Below are 21,173 nucleotides of genomic sequence, written 5' to 3'. Positions count from 1 at the left end.
AGGCTACCTGTCTCTTCGATCTGTGATTTGCCGGAAATGGTTGAGGCCACAACGCCGGCAGTGGCCTGGTTCACTCCCCGAGAGGCCTGCTGCAGCTGGGCTAGGTTGGGGCTGTCCTTATCAGCTTTCACCTACCAGGACAAAGCGGATTTAGGTTCACACAACACCTAGAGCAACGAGGACTGAATCAGATAATTGCTCTGATGGTTCTTAGCAAAGATATGTGGGCCAAACAGCAATCACCAATCAGCTTCTCAAAATCTGCTGACTATAGTCAGCTCCTGACATATCTATCATATAAAAAGTTATTCCTGGCTTCTTTGCTTGGTGGCTCCCAAACTCTAAGCATTATCACTTATTTGGACAATGTGCCCAGTTGTGGAAACCAATTTGGGATGACAAGAAATAAGGACAAATAAAGAACACTCTGGGATACTGTGAAACTCTTAAAAGGATTTGGGGTACCAGCTTTACATGAGAATTAGTTGGGGGCATTGATGATATTGATTCAAAAAATAATTTTTTTTTTAGACAGTTTGCTCTTGTTGCTCAGGCTGGAGTGCAATGGCATGATCTTGGCTCACTGCAACCTCCACCTCCCAGGTTCAAGCAATTCTCCTGCCTCAGCCCCCCAAGCAGCTGGGATTACAAGTGCCCGCCACCACACCCAGCTAATTTTTTATATTTTTAGTAGAAACTGGATTTCACCATGTTGGCCAGGCTGATCTTGAACTCCCGACCTCAGGCCTCCTAAAAGTGCTCGGATTACAGGAGTGAGCCATCATGCATGGCCTGATTCAAATTTGAACACTAATAAAGAGGGGTTGTAGAATCTCAGCGCCAAGCCAGGTAACCTGTTTATGATGCCAACCTATTCCTTATTCGAGTGTTTCTTGAATGCCAGGACTGCTAATCGGAAGTTGGCATTGCTAGGACTCTCTAAGACCACTTGTAACAGATGTGAGGAAAGCCACGAGGGACATGTGTGGTGCACTGGGTACAGACTGGGTACAGACGTTCCTTGTTGTCACATGAAAGGCCTCTAAGGCCAAGTGTGGTGGCTCACACCTGTAATTCCAGCACTTTGGGAGGCCGAGGCGGGTGGATCACGAGGTCAGGAGATCGAGGCTATCCTGGCTAACACGGTGAAACCCCATCTCCACTAAAAATACAAAAAATTAGCCAGGCGTGGTGGCAAGTGTCTGTAGTCCCAGCTACTCGAGAGGCTGAGGCAGGAGAATCACTTGAACCTGGGAGGCAGAGGTTGCAGTGAGCTGAGATCACGCCACTGCACTCCAGCCTGGGTGACAGAGCAAGGCTCTGTCTCAAAAAAAAAAAAAAAAAAGCCTCTGTAAGAGGATGGTATGGGACCCTTAACAGGTGAATTTTTATTTGGAATTGAATCCACCTGAGCCCTGGATAAATCATCTGTTCTCAGGGCCAGTTCCATCCCATCATCCAAGTACTATCTAACCTAGCCAAGTACTCTCTAACTCCTAAGTAGTCTCTAACCTAGCCAAGTACCATCTAACCTAACCAAGTACTATCTAACCTAGCCAAGTACTCTCTAACCTAACCAAGTACCATCTAACCTAGCCAAGTACTCTCTAACCCCTTAGTACCCTTTAACCTAGCCAAGTACTGTCTAACCTAGCTAAGTGCCATCTAACCTAGCTAAGTGCCATCTAACCTAGCCAAGTACTCTCTAACTCAGCCAAGTACTGCCTAACGCAGCCAAGTACTCTTTAACCTAGCCTAGTACTCTCTAACCAGGCCTTCCAGGGTCCTAGGAGGTCCAGCACAGGTCCTACCTTGGATGCAGCCACAAGCTGGGCTGTGCTAGCAGCAATTTCATGAGAACACACCATTAGCTCCTCAAATTTCCCTCTGCCTTGTACCACCAGATCAGCTGCATCCCTGATGGAAAACGACAAGAGGGACCAGGTTACGGGCAAACGAGCTGCAACTCCTCCACAATCCCACCTCCCGACCACCCCATTGCCCTTGGCTAAACAGGGAGGGGAGGCTGCCTGCCCTGTGTCCCCTGGGAGAGCCAGGCTCCCTTGTAAACTCGGTCCTATTGACTTCCTGATCAATAGTTTATTTCTAAGGGACAGATTTTTTTTTTCCCTCCTTAGCTATTGTTTGGAGTGGATCAATGGAAGAGGGGTCACGGGAGGAGCCTTGGTACCAATGGATACTTACACCATGACAGTTGCCCCCCAGCCCACAGCCTTGGAGGCTGAGATGAGTCCTTCTGTCCATCGAGAGTTCTTGGCATAAAACTCTTTAGGGGATGCTGTACCCTAGGGAAATAAAAAATAGTAATAGCCACCTTTTATTGAGCATGTACTATATGGCAGGTGCTTTTATACATATATTACCCCAAATCATCCTCATAGTAACTCTGAGACATAAGCATTAATATTCCCATTTTACAAAAAAGAAGAAGATTCAGAGACCAAAATGGCTTTTCTGGCTGGGTGCAGTGGCGCTCGCCTGTAATCCCAGCATTTTGGGAGGCTGAGGCAGGTGGATCACTTGAGGTAAGGAGTTCAAGACCAGCTTGGGCAACATGGTGAAACCCTGTCTCTATTAAAAATACAAAAATTAGCTGGGTGTGGTGGTGGGTGCCTGTAATCCCAGCTACTCAGGAGGCTGAGGCAGGACAATCACTTGAACCTAGGAGGCGGAGGTTGCAGTGAGCAGAGATCACGTCACTGCACTCTAGCCTGAGCAACAGAGCGAGATTCTGTCTCAAACAAAACAAAACAACAAAACCCTGGCTGGGCACGGTGGTTCACGCCTGTAATCCCAGCACTTTGCGAGGCCAAGGCGGGCAGATCACGAGGTCAAGAGATTGAGACCATCCTGTCTAACATGGTGAAACTCCGTCTCTAGTAAAAATACAAAAATTAGCTGGGCGTGGTATGTGCCTGTAGTCCCAGCTACTTGGGAGGCTGAGGCAGGAGAATCGCTTGAACCCAGGAGGCAGAGGTTGCACTGAGCCGAGATTGCACCACTGCATTCTAGCCTGGTGACAGAGCGAGACTCAGTCTCAAAAACAAACAAACAAACAAAAAACCCAAAACAACAAAACAACAAACAAAAAGACTTTTCCCAAGGTCATGCAGGAAATAAATGGAAGTAAATCTTGGGCTTTTCTGACTCCAAGGCCTGTAGCATTTCTACGATACCATGACATTTCTGTATTGTATATTTAAGAATAAATATTCTCATATGAATAAGTTATGATCTGAAAAGAGTCTAGCCACTCTCTGCGATTTGCCAAAAAAAGGAGACTACATTAAAAAAAATATATTTCTACTTGGATTTGAAAAATGTTTTTATGCTTTGGAAGTGTCTGATAGTCTGAGAATCTGCAGATAATCCTTGTCCATTCCATCTTTCTATTTTAGAAACAGAAAACATCAGCTCTCAGGAAGATAAAAGGCACCAGCAAAGCAGGCCTGGCTGCTTGCTTTATGGCACTGTTCTCAGGTTCATTAACCCCTCCCTGGACTTACGACTCCCAAGCTGCGGCGGCATATGGGGAAATGAGAAAAAAACAAGATGATGATAATCCCAGCAAAGGTATGAGACCACGAAGTGGTGTGTTGATAAGAGGCTGGCAGCAGAGTCTATTTGTAAGGGCAAGTTGACTCTGCTGTTGGAAACAGACAAGGCCGAGCTCCCCGTGAAAAGTCAGTTTCAAGTTGGCATTCTGGATCTGCTTCGTTTGCAAAGGTCCTCATGTCCCCCTCAGAGTACCCAGGTTTGCGATGTAAGCGGGGCTCCCACAGCAAGTTCCAACAATGTCTGCCTGTGTGAAGGGAGCTAGAGTTGGGACACACGCCTGGCCACCCTCTGGGGAAGTCCTGGAGCTCTGACTTCTCCCCAGGACCTCTGCTGATGTCTACAAGAGTGGCAGCTCTGTGCTCAGGTGGACACACAGAGTAAGATGGCAGCATCACAGAGTCCGGTGGAGCGGGAGTCTGTCACCAATGCCTCCTCTTCCTGCCCAGGGCCCACACCCACGCTCACCCTGCCGCTCTCCACAATCTCTCTCTGGAGGTCCTTAGAGGCCACGATGAGCACCTGAATAGCTTGCATGAGGTTGGTACAGCAACCAAGGATCCTGCCAAACAAACGAACAAACAAGTCAGGGATACACTGAGACCAAGATCCAAGATCAAGGAGCACGACGTTTCTCTTCCCCACTCCTAGTCAAAGGCAAGCTTGGAATGGGAAAGGGAGGTAAGAAGGGTGCTGAGATTGCTGGAACATTCTATGGGGAGGCACCGAAGGAGAGGCTGGGGAGTGAGAGAGATCTAATTGTGGGTCTCCATCACAAGGAATAGTGAAGTTGTGAGTCCTAGGGCTTCTTCTTCTTTTTTGAGATAGAGTCTTGCTCTGTCGCCCAGGCTAGAGTGCAGAGGCACGATCTTGGCTCACTGCAACCTCCATCTCCCGGGTTCAAGTGATTCTCCTGCCTCAGCCTCCCAAGTAGCTGGGATTACATGCATGCACCACCATGCCTGGCTAATTTTTGTATTTTTAGTAAAGACGATTTTTCATCACATTGGGCAGGCTGGTCTCGAACTCCTGACCTCAGGTGATCCTCCCTCCTCAGCCTCCCAAAGTGCTGGGATTACAGGCACGAGCCACTGCACCAGCCCGGGGTTTCTTTTCTTCTATAGTGAAACAGCAATATTGCTGTCGTCATTAATACTGTCATTAATGATTACATCAACTCAGCCCTTCCCCATGGCTGCTACTGCTCTCCTCTAATTCCCTAATAAGTATGCAAAGTATAGCCCAATGCCAGGAAGATGGATCCTGCTCCCCTAGGTCCCACTGTGCTGCTCAGACCAACCTTTCATTCACCTCCAATTTGACTCCTGTGTCTCCTGCTCGGGATTTGCTGAGCATCTCCTGTTAAAAAGAAGCATGGTTTCTAAATGTGCCTTGAATATTAAGGATCCACTAATGTCCTACTATACTTTCAGTCCAACATCGTGTGGTAGCTGGGAAACCTGAATCTGGAAGTCCCCAAGTCCCTGCCCACATCCTTGAGAGAGTCAGAAAAAGAATCCAGACTCTAATCTATTCAGGGAGACTGCAGCTGCAGCAGGCTGTCTCTATGATCCATGTATTTTTTTTTTTTTTTTGAGACGGAGTCTCACTCTGTCACCGAGGCTGGAGTGCAGCAGTGCAATCTCGGCTTACTGCAACCTCCGCCTCCTGGGTTCAAGCGATTCTCCTGCCTCAGCCTCCCGAGTGGCTGGGATTACAGGCACGCGCCACCATGCCCAGCTAATTTTTGTATGTTTAGTAGAGACCGGGTTTCACCATGTTGTCCAGGCTGGTCGCAAACTCCTGACCTCACGATCTGCCTACCTTGGCCTCCCAAAGTGCTGGGAATACAGGCGTGAGCCACCACGCCGGGCCAGAACCCAGGATGTTCTGATACCAAAGTATCTGATTCTTGAGGAAACTGATCACCTTCTCTCATGAGGACCTTCTCATTTTCTATCACTCAGAAAAACTAGCGAGTTCAGATTTTTTTTTTTTTTACAATTTAAAAACATTTTTACAGACAGGGTCTCACTCTTTCACCCAGGCTAGAGTGCAGTGGTGCAATCATGGCTCACTGTAGCCTCTAATTCCTGGGCTCAAGTGATCCTCCTGCAGCCTCGGGAGTAGCTGGGACTATAAGCATGCACCACCACGCCCAGCTAATTATTTTATTTTTTGTAGAGATAGGGTCTTGCTATGATGTCCAGGCTGGTCTCAAACTCCTGGACTCAAGTGATCCTCCCAAGGTGCTGGGGTTACAGGCATGAGCCACTGTGCCTGGAAAATTCTGGTTTCTGTCTTAGGGGGTCGCCATGGCCTTAATCAACGACTGTGACATGTCTAATGAGCAGTGTTGCAGAAGGGCAGCTGCAAAGGCATCGTTTCAGGAGATCTTACAGGAACCTCCTACCTCTATTCTGGCCGTGGCGGTTTCAATAGCAGCTGAAGTGGCCGCCATCTCCTTGTCCACCAGGTCCCCCAGCTCCTCCTGCTTGATGTCCAGGCCCCTGGGCAGAAGCTCCTGTGAACACATCACAAAGGCTGAACTGACCCTGGGGCCTCCTCTCTCTTCTCCTCTGCCATCTGTAACCCTTACAAGATGGCAGAGGCAAGAGGCCACCCAGTGAACACCTTCTGCAAGCCACGGGGTTGTGGGGGGCTCTTTCGCAGACCCCATCTTATCCTCTCTGTGACACAAACTCTGGAACCCTCACGCTCCTCCTCACTCAGGATCCACCTCCTTCCAGAATGCCATCACTGCCTCCCCCTGCAAGGCCATTCCGCCACCACTAAGACTCCAGTCCCTTAGTTGTGCAGTGTCAATTGTACTAGTTTTTACAATTTTTTCTTTTTCTTTTCTTTCTTTTTTTTTGAGACAGAGTCTCAATCTGTTGCCCAGGCTGGATGGAGTACAGTGGCACAGTCTTGGCTCACTGCAGCCTCCGCCTCCCAGGCTCAAGGGATTATCCTGCCTCAGCCTCCCAAGTAGCTGGGATTGCAGGTTTGCGCCACCACGCCCGGCTAATTTTCATATTTTTAGTAGAGATAGGTTTCACTATTTTGCCCAGGCTGGTCTTGAACTCCTGACCTCAGGTAATCCTCCTGCTTCGGCATCCCAAAGCGCTGGGATTACAGGTGTAAGCAACCATGCCTGGCCCTAATTTTTTATTTTTTTGAGACAGAGTCTTGCTCTGTCATCAGAGATGGAGTGCAGTGGCATGATCATAGCTCACTGCAGCCTCGACCTTCCATGCTCAAGCAGTCCTCCCACCTCTACCACCAGAGTAGCTGGGAGTACAGGGGTGCACCACCAACCCCGGCTAATTGTTTTTTTTCTTAATAGAGATGGGGTCTCACTATGTTGCCCAGGCTGGTCTTGAATTCCTGGGCTCAAGTGATCCTCCTATCTTGGCCTCCCAATGTGCTGGGATTGAGTTACTACACCTGGCCTACAACTTTTTCAAATACAGATGATATCTTCCACTTTGACCCTGACTTAACTTTGCTTCCACAGCGATCATATGAGGCGGGTCTTATTTCTACTGTGCAGATAGGAAACCAGGGATCAGAGGTAGAACGTCTTGACCACAGTTATGCTAACAAATGGCAGGGCAGGGATTTGAACTAAGGTCTGACAAACAGCAAAGCCTATGATTTTTAAAACATGATGTGTTGTACATACTAAGGTATAAAATATATATGAATGGTTCAAAGGATAAGAATAAAGACGCATGTTATCCACCACCCAACTTAAAACTTAAGGAATGCCGTAAGAAACATCAATACGTTTGGAATCCTATTTGTACTTGTATGTGCCCTAGTTCTATCTCCCTTCCTCCCTGCCTTCTATCCCAAGAGACACAGACTTCAAGAGAGTGGTTGTCGTGTCTTATTTTATTTTTATTTTTTAAAGACAAAAAATAGAAGCCTGTTACCCGGGCTAGAGTGCAGTGGTGCGATCATAGCTCACTGCAGCCTCCCACTCCTGGGTTCAAGTGATCCTCCCGCCTCAGCCTCCTGAGTAGCCGGGACAACAGGCACACACCACTAGGCTCTGCTAACTTTTAAACTTTTTTGTAGAGTCAGAGTCTTGCTTTGTAGCCCAGGCTGTATCAAACTCCTGGCCTCAAGTGATCCTCCCGCTCCGGCCTCCCAAAGTGCTGGGATTTTCAGACATGTGCCACTATGCCTGGCCTGTCTTATTATTATTATTTTTTAACTCCATATAGATGCATCCCTATTAAGTTTGAATGTTTGAGTCTTTATATAAAAGGAATCCTACTGTATATATTTTTCCATGACTTGATTTTTCACTCAACATTCTATGTGTGAGATTCATCCTAATACCTAGTAATTCTGATTCTATGTATATACTCTAGAGAAACTGACATGTGTGCATGTATGATCATAGGGGCAAATTAATAACAACCCAAACTGGAAATAACCCAAATGCCCATCACCAAGAGAACAGACAGATGAATTAAACGATATTCACACAATAGATAATGAGAGAGCAGTGAAAATGAATTTATCTTCTTGGATTAATCTCACAGAATGTGGAGTGAAAAAGCAAATTGTAGAAGAATATATTCAGTAGGATTCCATTGACCTGTAGTCTATATCATGTAAAACTAACTCTATTATTTAGGGAGGCAAAGATGAAGATGATAATTTTTTTTTTTTTTTTTTTTTTTTTTTTTTTTTTTGAGGCAGTGTCTCACTCTGTCGCCCAGGCTGGAGTGCAGTGGTGCAATCTCGGCTCACTGCAGCCTCCGCCTCCCAGGCTCAAAGGATTATCCTGCCTCAGCCTCTCAAGTAGCTGGGATTACAAAATTAGCCAGCACACCTGGCTAATTTTGTATTTTTAATAGAGATGGAGTTTCACTATGCTGGCCAGGCTGGTCTCGAACTCCTGGCCTCAAGTGATCTGCCCACCTCAGCCTCCCAAAGTGCTGGGATTACAGGCGTGAGCCACCACACCTGGCCCTGATCTTTTTATTTTTTCTTTTTAGAGACAGGGTCTTACTCTGTCACCCAGGCTGGAGTACAGTGGTACGATCACGGTTCACTGCAGTCTTGAGCTCCTAGGCTTAGGTGATCCTCCTGCCTCAGCCCGCTGAGTAGCTGGGACCACAAGTGCTCACCATCACACCTGGCCAGTTTTTAAATTTGTTGTAGAGACAGGGCGCCACTAAGTTGCCCAGGCTGGTCTCAAATTCCTGGCCTCAATTGATCCACCCACCTTGGCTGGATGTGGTCTTTTTATTCTTTTTATTATCTTCTTCTGGAACTCCCATTAGACACTCTATCCTCACGGCTTTTATTTTTTATTTGTTTATTTTTTGAGCGGAGTTCCGCTCTTGTTGCCCAGGCTGGAGTGCAAAGGCACGATCTCAGCTCACTGCAACCTCAGCCTCTCAGGTTCAAGTGATTCTCCTGCCTCAGCTTCCTAAGTAGCTGGGATTACAGGCGCCCACCATCACGCCTGGCTAATTTTTTGTATTTTTAGTAGAGATGGGGTTTCGCCATGTTGGCCAGGTTGGTCTCGAACTCCTGACCTCAGGTGATCCACCTGCCTCGGCCTCCCAAAATGCTGGGATCACAGGCGTGAGCCACCGCGCCTGGCCCTATTCTCTTATCTTAACCAATATATTCCAATTCATAACACTGGGGAAAAAATGAAAAAAAATTGTACTGCATAGAAATGGTTTTCTTATTTTTCTTTCCCATAGAGTCCATGTCTTCTCTGTCCCTATATATACTTAACCCAATTTCTGGTATACAGGACATATTTATTTATTTATAGGAGAGGCAGGGTCTCACTCTGTTGCCTAGGCTGGAGTGCAGTGGCACAATCATAGCTCACTGTGGCCTCCAAATCCTGGGCTCAAGTGATCCTCCTGCCTCAGCCTCCCGAGTAGCTGGGACTACAGGTACATGACATCATGCCTGTCTAATTTTTAAAAAATTTTTATTTTGTAGAGACAGGGTCTCACTATGTTGCCTAGGCTGATATCGAACTCCTGGCCTCAAGTGATCCTCCTGCCTTGGCCTCCCAAAGTGCAGGGATTACAGGTGTGAGCCACCATGCTCGGCCACTACATCTTTAGTAAATGAATGAACACAGTGTTATTTCCATTTTGGGTATTACCTGCCCATCTAGATAAAAATCCTCGGAGACAGGGGAGCTGCCTATACTTCTGATATTGCCTAGTGTAATGATGACAACATAGTAGATTCTCAGCTAACAGCCAGTGAATTAAATATAGCTGGAAAGTCCTTCAGGAGGTTTTCCCTTTTTAAATTTTTTTTTTTTTTTTATTTTTAAAGAGACAGGGTCTCATTTTGTTGCCTAGGCCTGTCTCAAACTTCTGGGATCAAGTGATCCTATTTTTTTTTTTTTTTTTTTTTGAGATAGATCTCGCTCTTATGCTCAGGCTGGAGTGCAATGGCATGATCTCAGCTCACTGCAACCTCCGCTTCCCGGGTTCAAGCAATTCTCCTGCCTCGGCTTCCCAGTACCTGGGATTATAGGCATGCACCACCATGCTGGGCTGATTTTTGTATTTTTAGTAGAGACAGGGTTTCATCCTCTTGGCCAGGCTGGTCTCTAACTCTTGACCTCAAGTGATCTGCCCACCTCAGCCTCCCAAAGTGCTGGGATTACAGGCGTGAGCCATCACGTCTAGCCTCAAGTGATCCTTCTGACTCGGCCTCCCAAAGTGCTGGGATTACAGGCATAAATCACTGCACCCGGCCAGATTTTCCAATTTTAACAATTTCTTTCTAGAATCAAGTTGTCAGTGCAGAAAGAACTAGCTCAGAACATCACCGATTCCCTGGCTATTCACCAGCATGCACACCCAGAAGAATAACAACGCTCCTCAATGATACTACTACAAGTACCTCGCCGATGGCCTTGATCTTGCTCAGGCAGTTCCTCATGGCTGTGCTGTCAGCATTCTCAAGGCTTCCCTCTTCCTCCAGGGAGGCCAGATAGGCGAGGGTTTCCCTGCCATACTGCTTACAGGCCTCGGTCAGTGCTGGAGATACAAGGCAATAGACACTTTTTTTTTTTGAGATGGAGTCTCGCTCTTGTTGCCCAGGCTGGAGTGCAGTGGCGCAATCTCGACTCACTGCAAACTCCGCCTCCTGAGTTCAAGCGATTCTCTTGCCTCAGCCTCCCGAGTAGCTGGGATTACGGGTGCGCCACCATGCCCGGCTAATTTTTGTATTTTTAGTAGAGACGGGGTTTCACCATGTTGGCCAGGCTGGTCTCAAACTCCTGACCTCAGGTGATCTGCCCGCCTCGTCCTCCCAAAGTGTTACGGCGATTACAGGCATGAACCATTGCATCCGGCCCATCATTTTTGTATCTTTAGTAGACATGGGGTTTCGCCATGTTGGCCAGGCTGTTCTTGAACTCCCAACCTCAAGTGATCCACCCGCCTCAGCCTCCCAAAGTGCTGGGGTTACAGGCATGAGCCACTGCGCCTGGCCCAACAGAGACTTTTAAAAGCCCCCTGCTCCCCTGGTCCATGAACAGCCCCTCATGCCCTGGTACTCACAGTCGGCAGGCTCAGGTGGGGCTCTGAGGCAGGTGGTGGCACCATGAGCAATGGCATCGCTGGTCAAGTGGGCCAGCAGGGTTATGGAATGGAGAAGTCCACTGATGTCTGCCAGGATTGGAAAGAGAAGTTTCTCAGGTCTGGTTGATGGTGTCACTTTCATATCCTCTCCTCCCCTGTTTTATGAGTTGCCTACACGCCTTTCTTGATGCAGAGGGACCTGTCACTATCCCCGCATTCAGGTGCTTCTGAACCCTGTCCGGCCATCACTAGCCGACAGAGACTGTCCTTGGCCATTCTTACCTTCTGGGCAGGCCAGATACTGGCTCCAGCTTTTCTCCAGTTGCTCGATGCAGCTGGAAATGGACGTGACCGTGGAGAGGAGGTGATCTGTGAGAGGTAACACAGGGCAAGGTCAGAGCAAGTTCTCATAGCTGGCTTCATCCTTGTTAATTAAGCACTGAATGGAGGAGTTTACCTAGTGGGTAAGCTTCCTGCCTAGACGTGAAGTTCATGAGTAATCACCTCTTGATTCAGACCATAGCTTTTTCCTTAGAGAAACACAGAATTGTCTGCTCCTGGTGGATGTTTTATCGGTGTGATCCACTGTCTAAAGCGGTGGCTATCACACCTGGGGGCTTTAGAAAATACTACTGCTGGGCCTGGCGTGGTGTCTCACGCGTGTAATCCCAGCACTTTGGGAGGCCAAAGTGGGTGGAGAGCCCGAGCCCAGGTCTTCAAGACCAGTCCAAGCAACAAACCAAAACCAAAAATGAGATGGGCGTGGTGTTGCGTGCCTGTAGTCCCAGCTACTTGGGAGAATGAGTGGGGAGGATTGCGTGAGCCCAGGAAGCGGAGGTTGCAGTGGGCCACGGCACTGCACTCCAGCCTGAGCAACAGAGTAAGACCCTATCTCAAAAAGGGGGGGGGGGGGGGAAAGAAAATGCTAGTGTACAGGCACTAATGCACAGAGTTTCCAAATGTAACTGATCTAGGATGGGGCCTGGGCACCCCTAAGGTAATGCTGACATGCCGCTGGGCTGAGAGCCCCTGGGCTAAGTCTCACATGAGATTCAACATCAACAGAGTCTCAGGCTGTAAGGACCTGGCCCCTGCCAGCTGGGCAATTGCAAGCGTACCTGCAGACCCAGCGCAGCTGATGAGAGGAGGTTCTTCAAGCTGGTTCAGGGCGTCTTGTATCATCTGCTCCGCAGCCTTCCTGGACCCCACCAGAAGCATTTTTCGTTGGTCTTTGGCAAGCTGGCACATAGATTCCTAAAAACGGCCCAGGGAGGTGAGAGTCTGCCCTAGACTCCATAATGAACCTGAGCAGCATGACCTGGCTGGGGATCCTAGCATCTTAGCTCAAGTCATGGCCAATGAGGTCCAAGCCAGTAAGCCTGAGACAGAGAAAGGCGCTTTAACTGTGTGCACAGGGTGTGCGGCTGCCCACAGAGGCTGTGGGGATGGATCACTGCGCCCGCTTCTCATGGCTGGGAGGAGATGCCAAACTTCTCTTCTCATACAAAAAAGACAGCAGTTTGCTTTCCCTCAGGGGCTCTGCAGGCAATGCAGGGCCTGCTGGCATTAAACCTACAGAATGTCTGCACAATCAGGCCAAGGCCCCAAACCCGTTCTCAGCAGCCCCGGGGTCCTCCCGGACTCCCTGCATGCAGAGGCCCTCAGCGGGAATTCACAGGTGCTTGCTCATATCTGTGTCCGTGACTTGCCTCTCTGCTGGCCAGTTTGAGCTGAGTGTCCTGCAGTTCTTTCCGAAGAGCAGATAATTCCTCCTCCCTATGAGCTGCGCCACTCACCAGGCTGTCCCGCTCCTCCTCTAGCTCAGCGAACTGGGCTGCCCAGTTTGCTTCTGACTGCAAAGGTGACCACAAGGAAAGAGGGAGATGCTGGTTGAGTTAAACAATCCCTACTTCCCAGAGGTCCAACCCGCCACCAGGTTGCAAGGACTGGGAAGGTGATGGCTCTTTAACCTGCCATTCTGATTCCCTCCCGAGGACGCACTGATTGCAGCTGGGGCTGATTTGGCCAGGCGAAGGACGGTGGATGACAGCAATGCCAAAGCCCGGGGTGGGGCAAGAAAGGAGGCCGGGCATGAAGGCTCATGTCTGTAATCCCAGCACTTTAGGAGGCTGAGGTGGGAGGATCACTTGAGCCCTGGAGTTCGAGTCCAGCCTGGGCAACATAGTGAAACCCCGTCTCTACCAAAGAAAATACAAAAATTAGTCAGGTGTAGTGGTGTGTGCCTGTAGTCCCAGTTACTCGGGGGGCTAAGTGGAGAGGATCACCTAAGCCCAGGGAGGTGGAGGCTGCAGTGAGCTGCGACTGCACCACTGCATTCCAGCCTGGGTGACAGAAGAAGACCCTACCTCAAAAAAAAAAAAAAAAAAAAAAAAAAAGAAAAGAAAAGAAAGGAGGTATTTACTTGGGCAGAAGTTTCCAGGCTGCCTTGGAGAACCTGGAGCTCCCGTTGGCTTGTGGCAAGTTCTTGCTTCAAGCTCTCTAGAACTTCCAGCTGTTCTTGAGTCTGAAAGAGAAGAAAAACAGAGGGACTCTGAGCTGGGTGGTAGTGACAAAGAATATAAAAATGTAAAAATGTCCCAAGCGATCAACAAGAGATCTGTAAACTCTACTGTATGTAAGTTACACCCCCCAAAAATTGCAGGGTGTGGAAGGAGGAGGCGAGACCCCAGAGTATACTGAAAATGTGGAATGTCAAGGAAGGAATTTTTATTATTTATTTATTTATTTATTTTTGAGACGGAGTCTCGCTGTTGTCGCCCAGGCTGGAGTGCAGTGGTGCAATCTCGGCTTACTGCAACCTCCGCCTCCCAGGTTCAAGAGATTCTCGTGCCTCAGTCTCCCAAGCAGCTGGGACTACGGGCACGCGCCACCATGCCTGGCTAATTTTTATATTTTTAGTAGAGACGGGGTTTCGCCACGTTGGCTAGGCTGGTCTCGAACTCCTGACCTCAGGCAATCCTCCGGCCTTGGCCTCCCAAGGTGCTTGGCTTACAAGCGTGAGCCACTGCACCTGGCCTCCAGGAAGGAATTTTAGAAACATTTCCCAAATGTCATGCTTGAGTCCGTAATACTGAAGGCAAATTGGGTCTTAAATTCAGGCATCCCAACAGCTGGTATATTGCTGAACTACAGCACCTTGCCATCCCCAAATGACTCTCTTTCTTTTATTTGTTGATGGTGTTTGTCAAAGAGTGGGTTGTGACTCCTTAGCAAAAATTCACAGCTAACATTTAAAAACATGGATTAAATAGAACAGAAAATAGCCAAATGAATTCACATAGTAAGGATGAGTATTGCTTGGTGAAACTTGTATTTCCATGAGACAGATGTAGTTTTTTATGTGGGGTCACAGAAAAGTGTCAAAGCCACTCCTCTAAATCTAGGACATTTGGTTTGATCTGTCCAATATCTCTAACTCCACCTCTAAGCCTCTGATCTGCCTGTCTGTCCTGCCCCACCACAATGGTGCTCTCTTTTTTTTTTTTTTGAGATGAAGTCTCGCTCTGTTGCCCAGGCTGGAGACCAGTGGCATGATCTCAGCTCACTGCAACCTCCACCTCCTGGGTTCAAGAGATTCTCCTGCCTCAGACTCCCAAGTAGCTGGGACTACGGGCATGCGCCACCATGCCTGGCTGATTTTTTTGTATTTTTAGTAGAGATGGGGTTTCACCATGTTGGTCAGGCTGGTCTTGAACTCCTGAACTGAGGTGATCTGCCCACCTCAGCCTCCCAAAGTGTTGGGATTACAGGTGTGAGCCATTGCACCTTCCTCTTTTTTTTTTTTTTTTTTTTTTTGTTTAAATAGAGACAGGTCTCGCTCTGTCACCCAGGCTGGGGTGCAGAGGGGCAATCATAGCTCACTGCAGCCTCAATCTCAAACTGGGCTCAAGCAATTTTCCCACCTCAGCTTCCCAAGTAGCTAGGATTGCAGGCATAGATGCTACTACACCTGGCTAATTTTTACATTTTTTTTGTCTTGCTCTGTTGCCCAGGCTGAAGTGCAGTGGCGCGATCACAGCTCACTGCAGTGTCAAACTCCTGGGCTCAAGCAATCCTCCTGCATTAGCATCCCAAGTAGTTGGGCCTACAGGCATGCATTACCATTACCATGCCCAGCTCTTTTTTTTTTTTTTTTTTTAGATAAAGTCTTACTCTGTCACCAGGCTGGAGTGCAGTGGCATGATCTCTGCTCACTGCAACCTCTGCCTCCTGGGTTCAAGCGATTCTCCTGCCTCAGCCTCCCAAGTAGCTGGGACTACAGGCACCCGCTACCATGCCTGGCTAATTTTTTGTATTTTTAGTAGAGATGGGGTTTCACCATGTTGGCCAGGATAGTCTCGAGCTCTTGACCGTGATCTGCCCACCTCAGCCTCCCAAAGTGCTAGGATTACAGGCGTGAGCCACTGTGCCTGGCCAATGTCTTAATTTTTTGTAGACACAAGGTCTCATTTTGTTGCCCAGGCTGGCCTGGAACTCCTGGCATCAAGCCATCCTCCCACACACTGGTATTCCAGGTGGGAACCACTGTGCCCAGCCTGTTCTCAAGTTTTTGTAAATAATGCTCATCCCGCCAGATGCAGTGGCTCACACCTGTAATCCCAGCACTTTGGGAGGCCGAGGCGGACGGATCACAAAGTCAGGCGTTTGAGACCAGCCTGGCCAATATGGTGAAACCCCGTCTCTACTAAAAATACGAAAATTAGCCAGGCGTGGTGGTGGGCGCCTGTAGTCCCAGCTACTCGGGAGGCTGAGGCAGGAGAATGGCTTGAACCCAAGAGGTGGAGGTGGCAGTGAGCCGAGATCGCGCCATTGCACTCCAGCCTGGACGACAGAGTGAGACTCCGTTTAAAAAAAAAATGCTCATCCCTCTCTCTCTGCTACCCATGTGTTTTCCTTTCCTCAAACTCTCCTCCAGCCTCATCCTTGGAAAGCCTTTGCTGAATAACCCCATGCAACTTGGGTCCTTCTATTACTTCGTGTATGCACTGGGGATGGTGTCTTGCTGTTCTGTGTGGCCACCATGGTGTGCTCCCTGCTGTGTGATGCCAATCGACCCACAGAACTGCCCATGGAGCAGAAGGCCACAAAGCCCCCGCCACCAACTCAACAGCCCCCTCCCTCATTTCCCGAGTGCTCCTCTTCCCACTCACCTTCCGCTGGCCCTGGTCACTGATACGCTCCAACGAATCCTCCAGCTCTTTTTTCTCTCGTTCCAAATCTACCTGGGCTTGTCTGGCCACGGACACCTGTTTGGTCACCTCTGCATTCTGCAAAAGAAGAACAGTGTCTTGAACCAGGAGATCCCAGGCTTAGAGGACATCCTCCTTCTAGGACAATCACATTCAGGCTGTGCGCGCCCTAGAGTCAGACACAGGAATCACTTTCCTACCCAGAGCCGGAACAGAACCATCACCTTCAGATACTTGACGCTCAAGTATTTACAAAATAATAAAGAAGGTGGGTGACCTACATGGGATTGGCACCCAGGACAGAGCCCAAGACACAGAGGCACGGAAGCCTGAAAAGGTGTGGTTCCCGAGATGACTGCAATGCCTTAGAGATCAATGTAGGGGTTGCTGGCCCCGGGGAAGCCACAGGCCTGAGCCACTCTCTCCCCGGAGGTGCGGGGCCTGCAGGATGGTGATAGGGGCTGAGGGTCCTACCTTCCGCAGCAGGTCAGCGTGGTTCTGAACCAGCTCACTGTACTTCTCCTTTAGCTTGCTATATCGCTGTTCATTGGCTTGAGCTTTCCCTGTATTGTCAAGGACCAAGGTGAGGAGTCTACCCTAGCAGGGACCCTTGCCCTCCTTGCAATGAGCCAGGGTCCCTAGAAGGTCCTCCTTGTTTTGTTTTGAGACAGTCTTGCCCTGTCACCCAGGCTGGGGTGCAGTGGCACAATCACTGCTCACTGCAGCCTCGACCTCCTTGGGCTCAAGTCATCCTCCCACCCCAGTCTCCTGAGTGGCTGGGCTCATGGGCACACGCCACCACACCCGGCTAATTTTTGTAGAGACGGGGTCTCACTATGTTTTCCAGGCTGGTTTCAAACTCCTGGGCTCAGGTGATCCTCCCATCTCAGTGGGATTATAGGCATGAGCCACTGTGCCCCGCCAAAGATCTTCTTTTGATTTAGGAATGCATATATGCTTTTCTCCCTTGAAAGTCCTACTTAACAGAAACTTCTCCAGGAAGTCATCTTTAAAAAGAATTCAACTAGTTAAAAATCAAGCCAGGGGCCAAGCGAGGTGGCTCATGCCTATAATCCCAGCACTTTGGGAGGCCAAGGTGGGTGGATCACCTGAGGTCAGGAGTTCGAGACCAGCCTGACCAACATGGTGAAACCCCATCTCTACTAAAAATACAAAAATCAGCTGGACATGGTGGTGTGTGCCTGTAATCCCAGCTACTCGGGAAGCTGAGGCAGGACACTCGCTTAAACCTGGGAGGTGGAGGTTGCAGTGAGCCCAGATCACACCACTACATTCCAGCCTGGGCGACAGAGTGAGACTCCACCTCAAAAAAATAAAACAAAAAAAAATCAAGCCAGGGATTCATGCCTCTTCAGCACTTACATACATGGCATTTATTCTATGGGGGCTTTCAGCTTTGTAAAAAATTTAACTGAAATTTTTTAGAGACAAGGCTCTCTGTTACAGAGGCCGGAGTGCGGTGGTGCAATCAGCTCACTGCAGCCTTGAATTCCTGGGCTCAAGTGATCCTCCCGTTTCAGCCTCAAGAGTAGCTGGGACTACAGGCACGTGCCACCATGCCCGGCTAATCTTTTTTATTTTTTCTAGAAATGGGGTCTTGCTATGTTGCCCGGGTTGGTCTTGAACTCCTGGCCTCAAGCAATCCTTCCATCCTGGCCTCCCAGAGTGCTAGGATTACAGGCATGTGCCACTGTACCCTCAGCTTTTATGTCAATTTCTTTGTTAGGACCTCAATCCTCTCTCCTTCTCCCTTAGTATCCACTGCCCAGGGCAAGCACTTTAGTGCCATCTTCTGTATTTCCCATCTCTGTGCTGAGCGGTGCCTCACACACAGCTTTGTGCCTGCAGGACTCAAACTCGCCCTCTGGACTGAGGCTAAGAGCTGGCATTCCTAGCTGTTTCTAGAAAGACTTCTAGAAAGACAGTCTGGGTCTCCCCCACCCAGCCTCTGTGCTGCATCCTGAGTCCAGCTGGGCTCTGCTGCCCGCGCCTGCCCCCGGGGCCCGCCCCTGCCCCCACCCACTGCTCACTTTCTATCTCAGACAGGCTCCGCTGAGCCTTCTCGGTGTCCTCCCGCTGCCTCCTGAGCTCGTCCAGCTCTGCCCGCAGGAACTCACAGTCGTCGGCCGCCTGCTGTCGCAGGTGCTGCTGCTCAGCCAGCTCTGCTTCCAGCTCGCTGACGCGGCCTTTCAGCTGCAGCACAACCCGCTGGCTCTGTGGGGGACTCGGGTCATGAGGCCAATCGCCCACTGCCACGGGTCACGGGCATGGGCCGGAGAAGCGGGTCCTACCATGCTTCCAAGTAAATACCTGGTTCCCCTAAGTCAACTCTCCACGTCCCAGGAGGGTTGGACCATCTGGTCATTAGGAGCCCCTCAATCAACAATAACAGGGGATGATGGCGGGGGAATTGTGGTCCTCTTTAGAGTGGCTGGGGGTAGCAGTGGCTATCCCTGTGGGTAAAGTCACCTGACCAGCCACTGTGAGGGGCAGTTGTTAATATAGCACCAACATTGCTCACAGCTGTCTCTTCTTTTTTTTTTTTTGGCGGTTGGGGGAGGGGAGGGACAGGGTATCATTATCACCCAGACTGGAGTGCAGTGAGGTGATCATGGCTCACTGCAGCCTCAACCTCCTGGGCTCAAGAGATCCTCTAGCTTCAGCCTCCCAAGTAGCTGGCATTACAGGTATGCACCACCATGCCCAGCTAATTTTTAAAAAGTTTTTTGTAGAGATGGGGTCTTGCTATGTTGCCCAAGCTAGTCTTGAACTGCTGGGCTCAAGTGATCCTTCTGCCTGAGTCTTCCAAAGTGCTGGGGTTACAGGCGTGAGCCACTGTGCCTGGCAAACCAATCTCTCCTTATCGCCATGTGAGAAGGTCTGGTCTTGTTCTCCACAGCTTCTCAGCCTCGTGGGGACCAAGGTCATCTCTGAGTATCAATCACATGGATACCGTGCCTGGCCTAAATGCTGTCCTCATGGCATGTAAAATGGAAATGCATTATGACAGAGAACACGGGAAGACCTGGTTCTTTTGGATTTAGCATTTCTACCAGTTTTTATTTGGTTTTAGAGACACAGGTCTCGCTATGTTGCCCAGGTTAGATTCAAAACTCCTGGGCTTGAGTGATCCTCCTACCTCAGCCTCCTGAGTAGCTGGGATCACAGGTACGCACCACCACGCCTGGCTTGTTTCTACTAATTAACCTACCCTAAGGATGTGGTCCAAAAACTGTCTATGTGATGCAATTTTTTTTTTGAGACACTCTTGTTCTGTCGCCCAGGCTGGAGTGCAGTGGCACAATCTCAGTTCACTGCAACCTCTGCCTCCCAAGTTCAAGCAATTCTCATGCCTCAGTTTCCCAAGTAGCTGGGATTACAGGTGCCTGCCAACACACCCGGCTAATTATTGCATTTTTATTGAAGACGGGGTTTCACCCTATTGTCCAGGCTGGTCTCGAACTCACGACCTCAGGTAATCCTCCTGCCTTGGCCTCCCAAAGTGCTGGGATTACAGGTGTGAGCCACTGTGCCTGGCCAGTGTGATGCAAATTTAACATTCAAATCTACCGTGTTTTGGTGAAGTGCAAAGGCAGAGCAGATCCAAGGCATACCTCAGTCTTCATGTTTTCTAGCTGTGCCTTCAGTCCACTGATCTCTCTGTATAGTTGCTCAATTAAGTGGTCCCTGGGAAGAGAAGGGGAATGAGTTTGCTTCCATTGTGCTTCTATCCCTCTCTTTTTAATTGTGAGCTCAGGGGAGGAAATTAAGCTGGTATTAATTGAGGGACAATTCTTTGAAATGCCATAAATTATACTCTAAATGTTACCAGATACTAATCTAATACTCACAAGTCCATGGTTATTTTCTTCTGAGATTAAAGGGGCCAATATTTGAGGGTCAAGACATTCCTTTCTTGTGTGTGTTTTCGGTTTTGTTTTAGAGACAGCCTGGCTTTGTCGCCCAGGCTGAAGTGTAGTGGCACGATCATAGCTCACTGCAGCCTTGATATCTCAGGCTCAAGTGATCTTCCCACTTCAACCTCCTGAGTAACTGGGACTACAGGTGTGTACCACCTGCCCAGCTAATTTTTTTACTTTTATTTAATAAAGATGGGATCTTGCTATGTTGCCCAAGCTTGGTCTTAAACTCCTGGCCTTAAAAAATCCTCCCACCTCATCCTCCCCAAATGTTGGGATTACAGGCATGAGCCATTGCCCCTGACCCTTCAAGATGTTCTTTATCTAAGAAGCCCCAGTATCATTAAGAATTCCTCTTTGGTTAGTGTTTCGAGGCAGACCATGGCCTAACTTAGCTCCTGCACCATCTGCTTGAACCCAGCTTGGACTCACTTCTCATCCTTGTTCACGCCATTTTGACTGTTGAAATTGAAGGGATCACTGCTGAATGAGCTGCCAAAGATGTCATCAAACTTGTTGTCAAATAAATTCTGTGGTTGACCAAAAAGGAGTGAGAATAAGTCAGAGAGCAAGAGAATTCTGTGTGGGTCAGTTGAGTGATATGGGAGAATGCCCCCTTTCTCAAATTAAACGGTTCAGACCCGTTTAATTTTTTTTATTTTTTTGAGACAGGTTCTCGCTTTACTGCCCAGGCTAGAGTACAGTGGTGCAATCATAGCTCACTGTAGCCTCCAACTCCTGGCTCAAGTGATCCTCCTGTTTCAGCTTCCTGAGTAGCTGGAAGTATAGGTGTGTGCCACCATGCCTGGATAATTTTTTTATTTTAATTTTATGTATTTATATTTTTAGGGCCT

At 48.9% G+C, this 21,173-nt stretch overlaps 1 protein-coding gene across 3 annotated transcripts in view; it reads right to left on the bottom strand.

Annotated features, from left to right (window-relative positions):
- The window catches only part of HIP1 (huntingtin interacting protein 1), a 208,226-nt gene that overhangs the window by 10,136 nt on the left and 176,917 nt on the right, over positions 1 to 21,173 (bottom strand). For all 3 annotated transcript variants that reach the window (XM_024249726.3, XM_054560364.2, XM_054560363.2), the window contains exons 12-28: positions 20,752 to 20,849; positions 20,014 to 20,086; positions 18,430 to 18,613; positions 16,853 to 16,941; positions 16,340 to 16,456; positions 13,591 to 13,692; positions 12,878 to 13,021; positions 12,287 to 12,422; positions 11,451 to 11,537; positions 11,148 to 11,255; positions 10,486 to 10,622; positions 5,990 to 6,100; positions 4,877 to 4,935; positions 4,045 to 4,138; positions 2,206 to 2,306; positions 1,812 to 1,917; positions 8 to 131 (exon numbers count right to left, since the gene is read on the bottom strand). In XM_024249726.3, coding sequence (XP_024105494.2) covers positions 8 to 131; positions 1,812 to 1,917; positions 2,206 to 2,306; positions 4,045 to 4,138; positions 4,877 to 4,935; positions 5,990 to 6,100; positions 10,486 to 10,622; positions 11,148 to 11,255; positions 11,451 to 11,537; positions 12,287 to 12,422; positions 12,878 to 13,021; positions 13,591 to 13,692; positions 16,340 to 16,456; positions 16,853 to 16,941; positions 18,430 to 18,613; positions 20,014 to 20,086; positions 20,752 to 20,849 — 1,870 coding nt within the window. The remainder of the gene's footprint in view (positions 1 to 7; positions 132 to 1,811; positions 1,918 to 2,205; positions 2,307 to 4,044; positions 4,139 to 4,876; positions 4,936 to 5,989; positions 6,101 to 10,485; positions 10,623 to 11,147; positions 11,256 to 11,450; positions 11,538 to 12,286; positions 12,423 to 12,877; positions 13,022 to 13,590; positions 13,693 to 16,339; positions 16,457 to 16,852; positions 16,942 to 18,429; positions 18,614 to 20,013; positions 20,087 to 20,751; positions 20,850 to 21,173) is intronic.

The sequence above is a fragment of the Pongo abelii genome, chromosome 6 (assembly GCF_028885655.2).
Source record: "Pongo abelii isolate AG06213 chromosome 6, NHGRI_mPonAbe1-v2.0_pri, whole genome shotgun sequence".
Classification (NCBI taxonomy): Eukaryota; Metazoa; Chordata; class Mammalia; order Primates; family Hominidae; genus Pongo; species Pongo abelii.
This window is presented reverse-complemented; position numbering and strand designations above follow the sequence as displayed.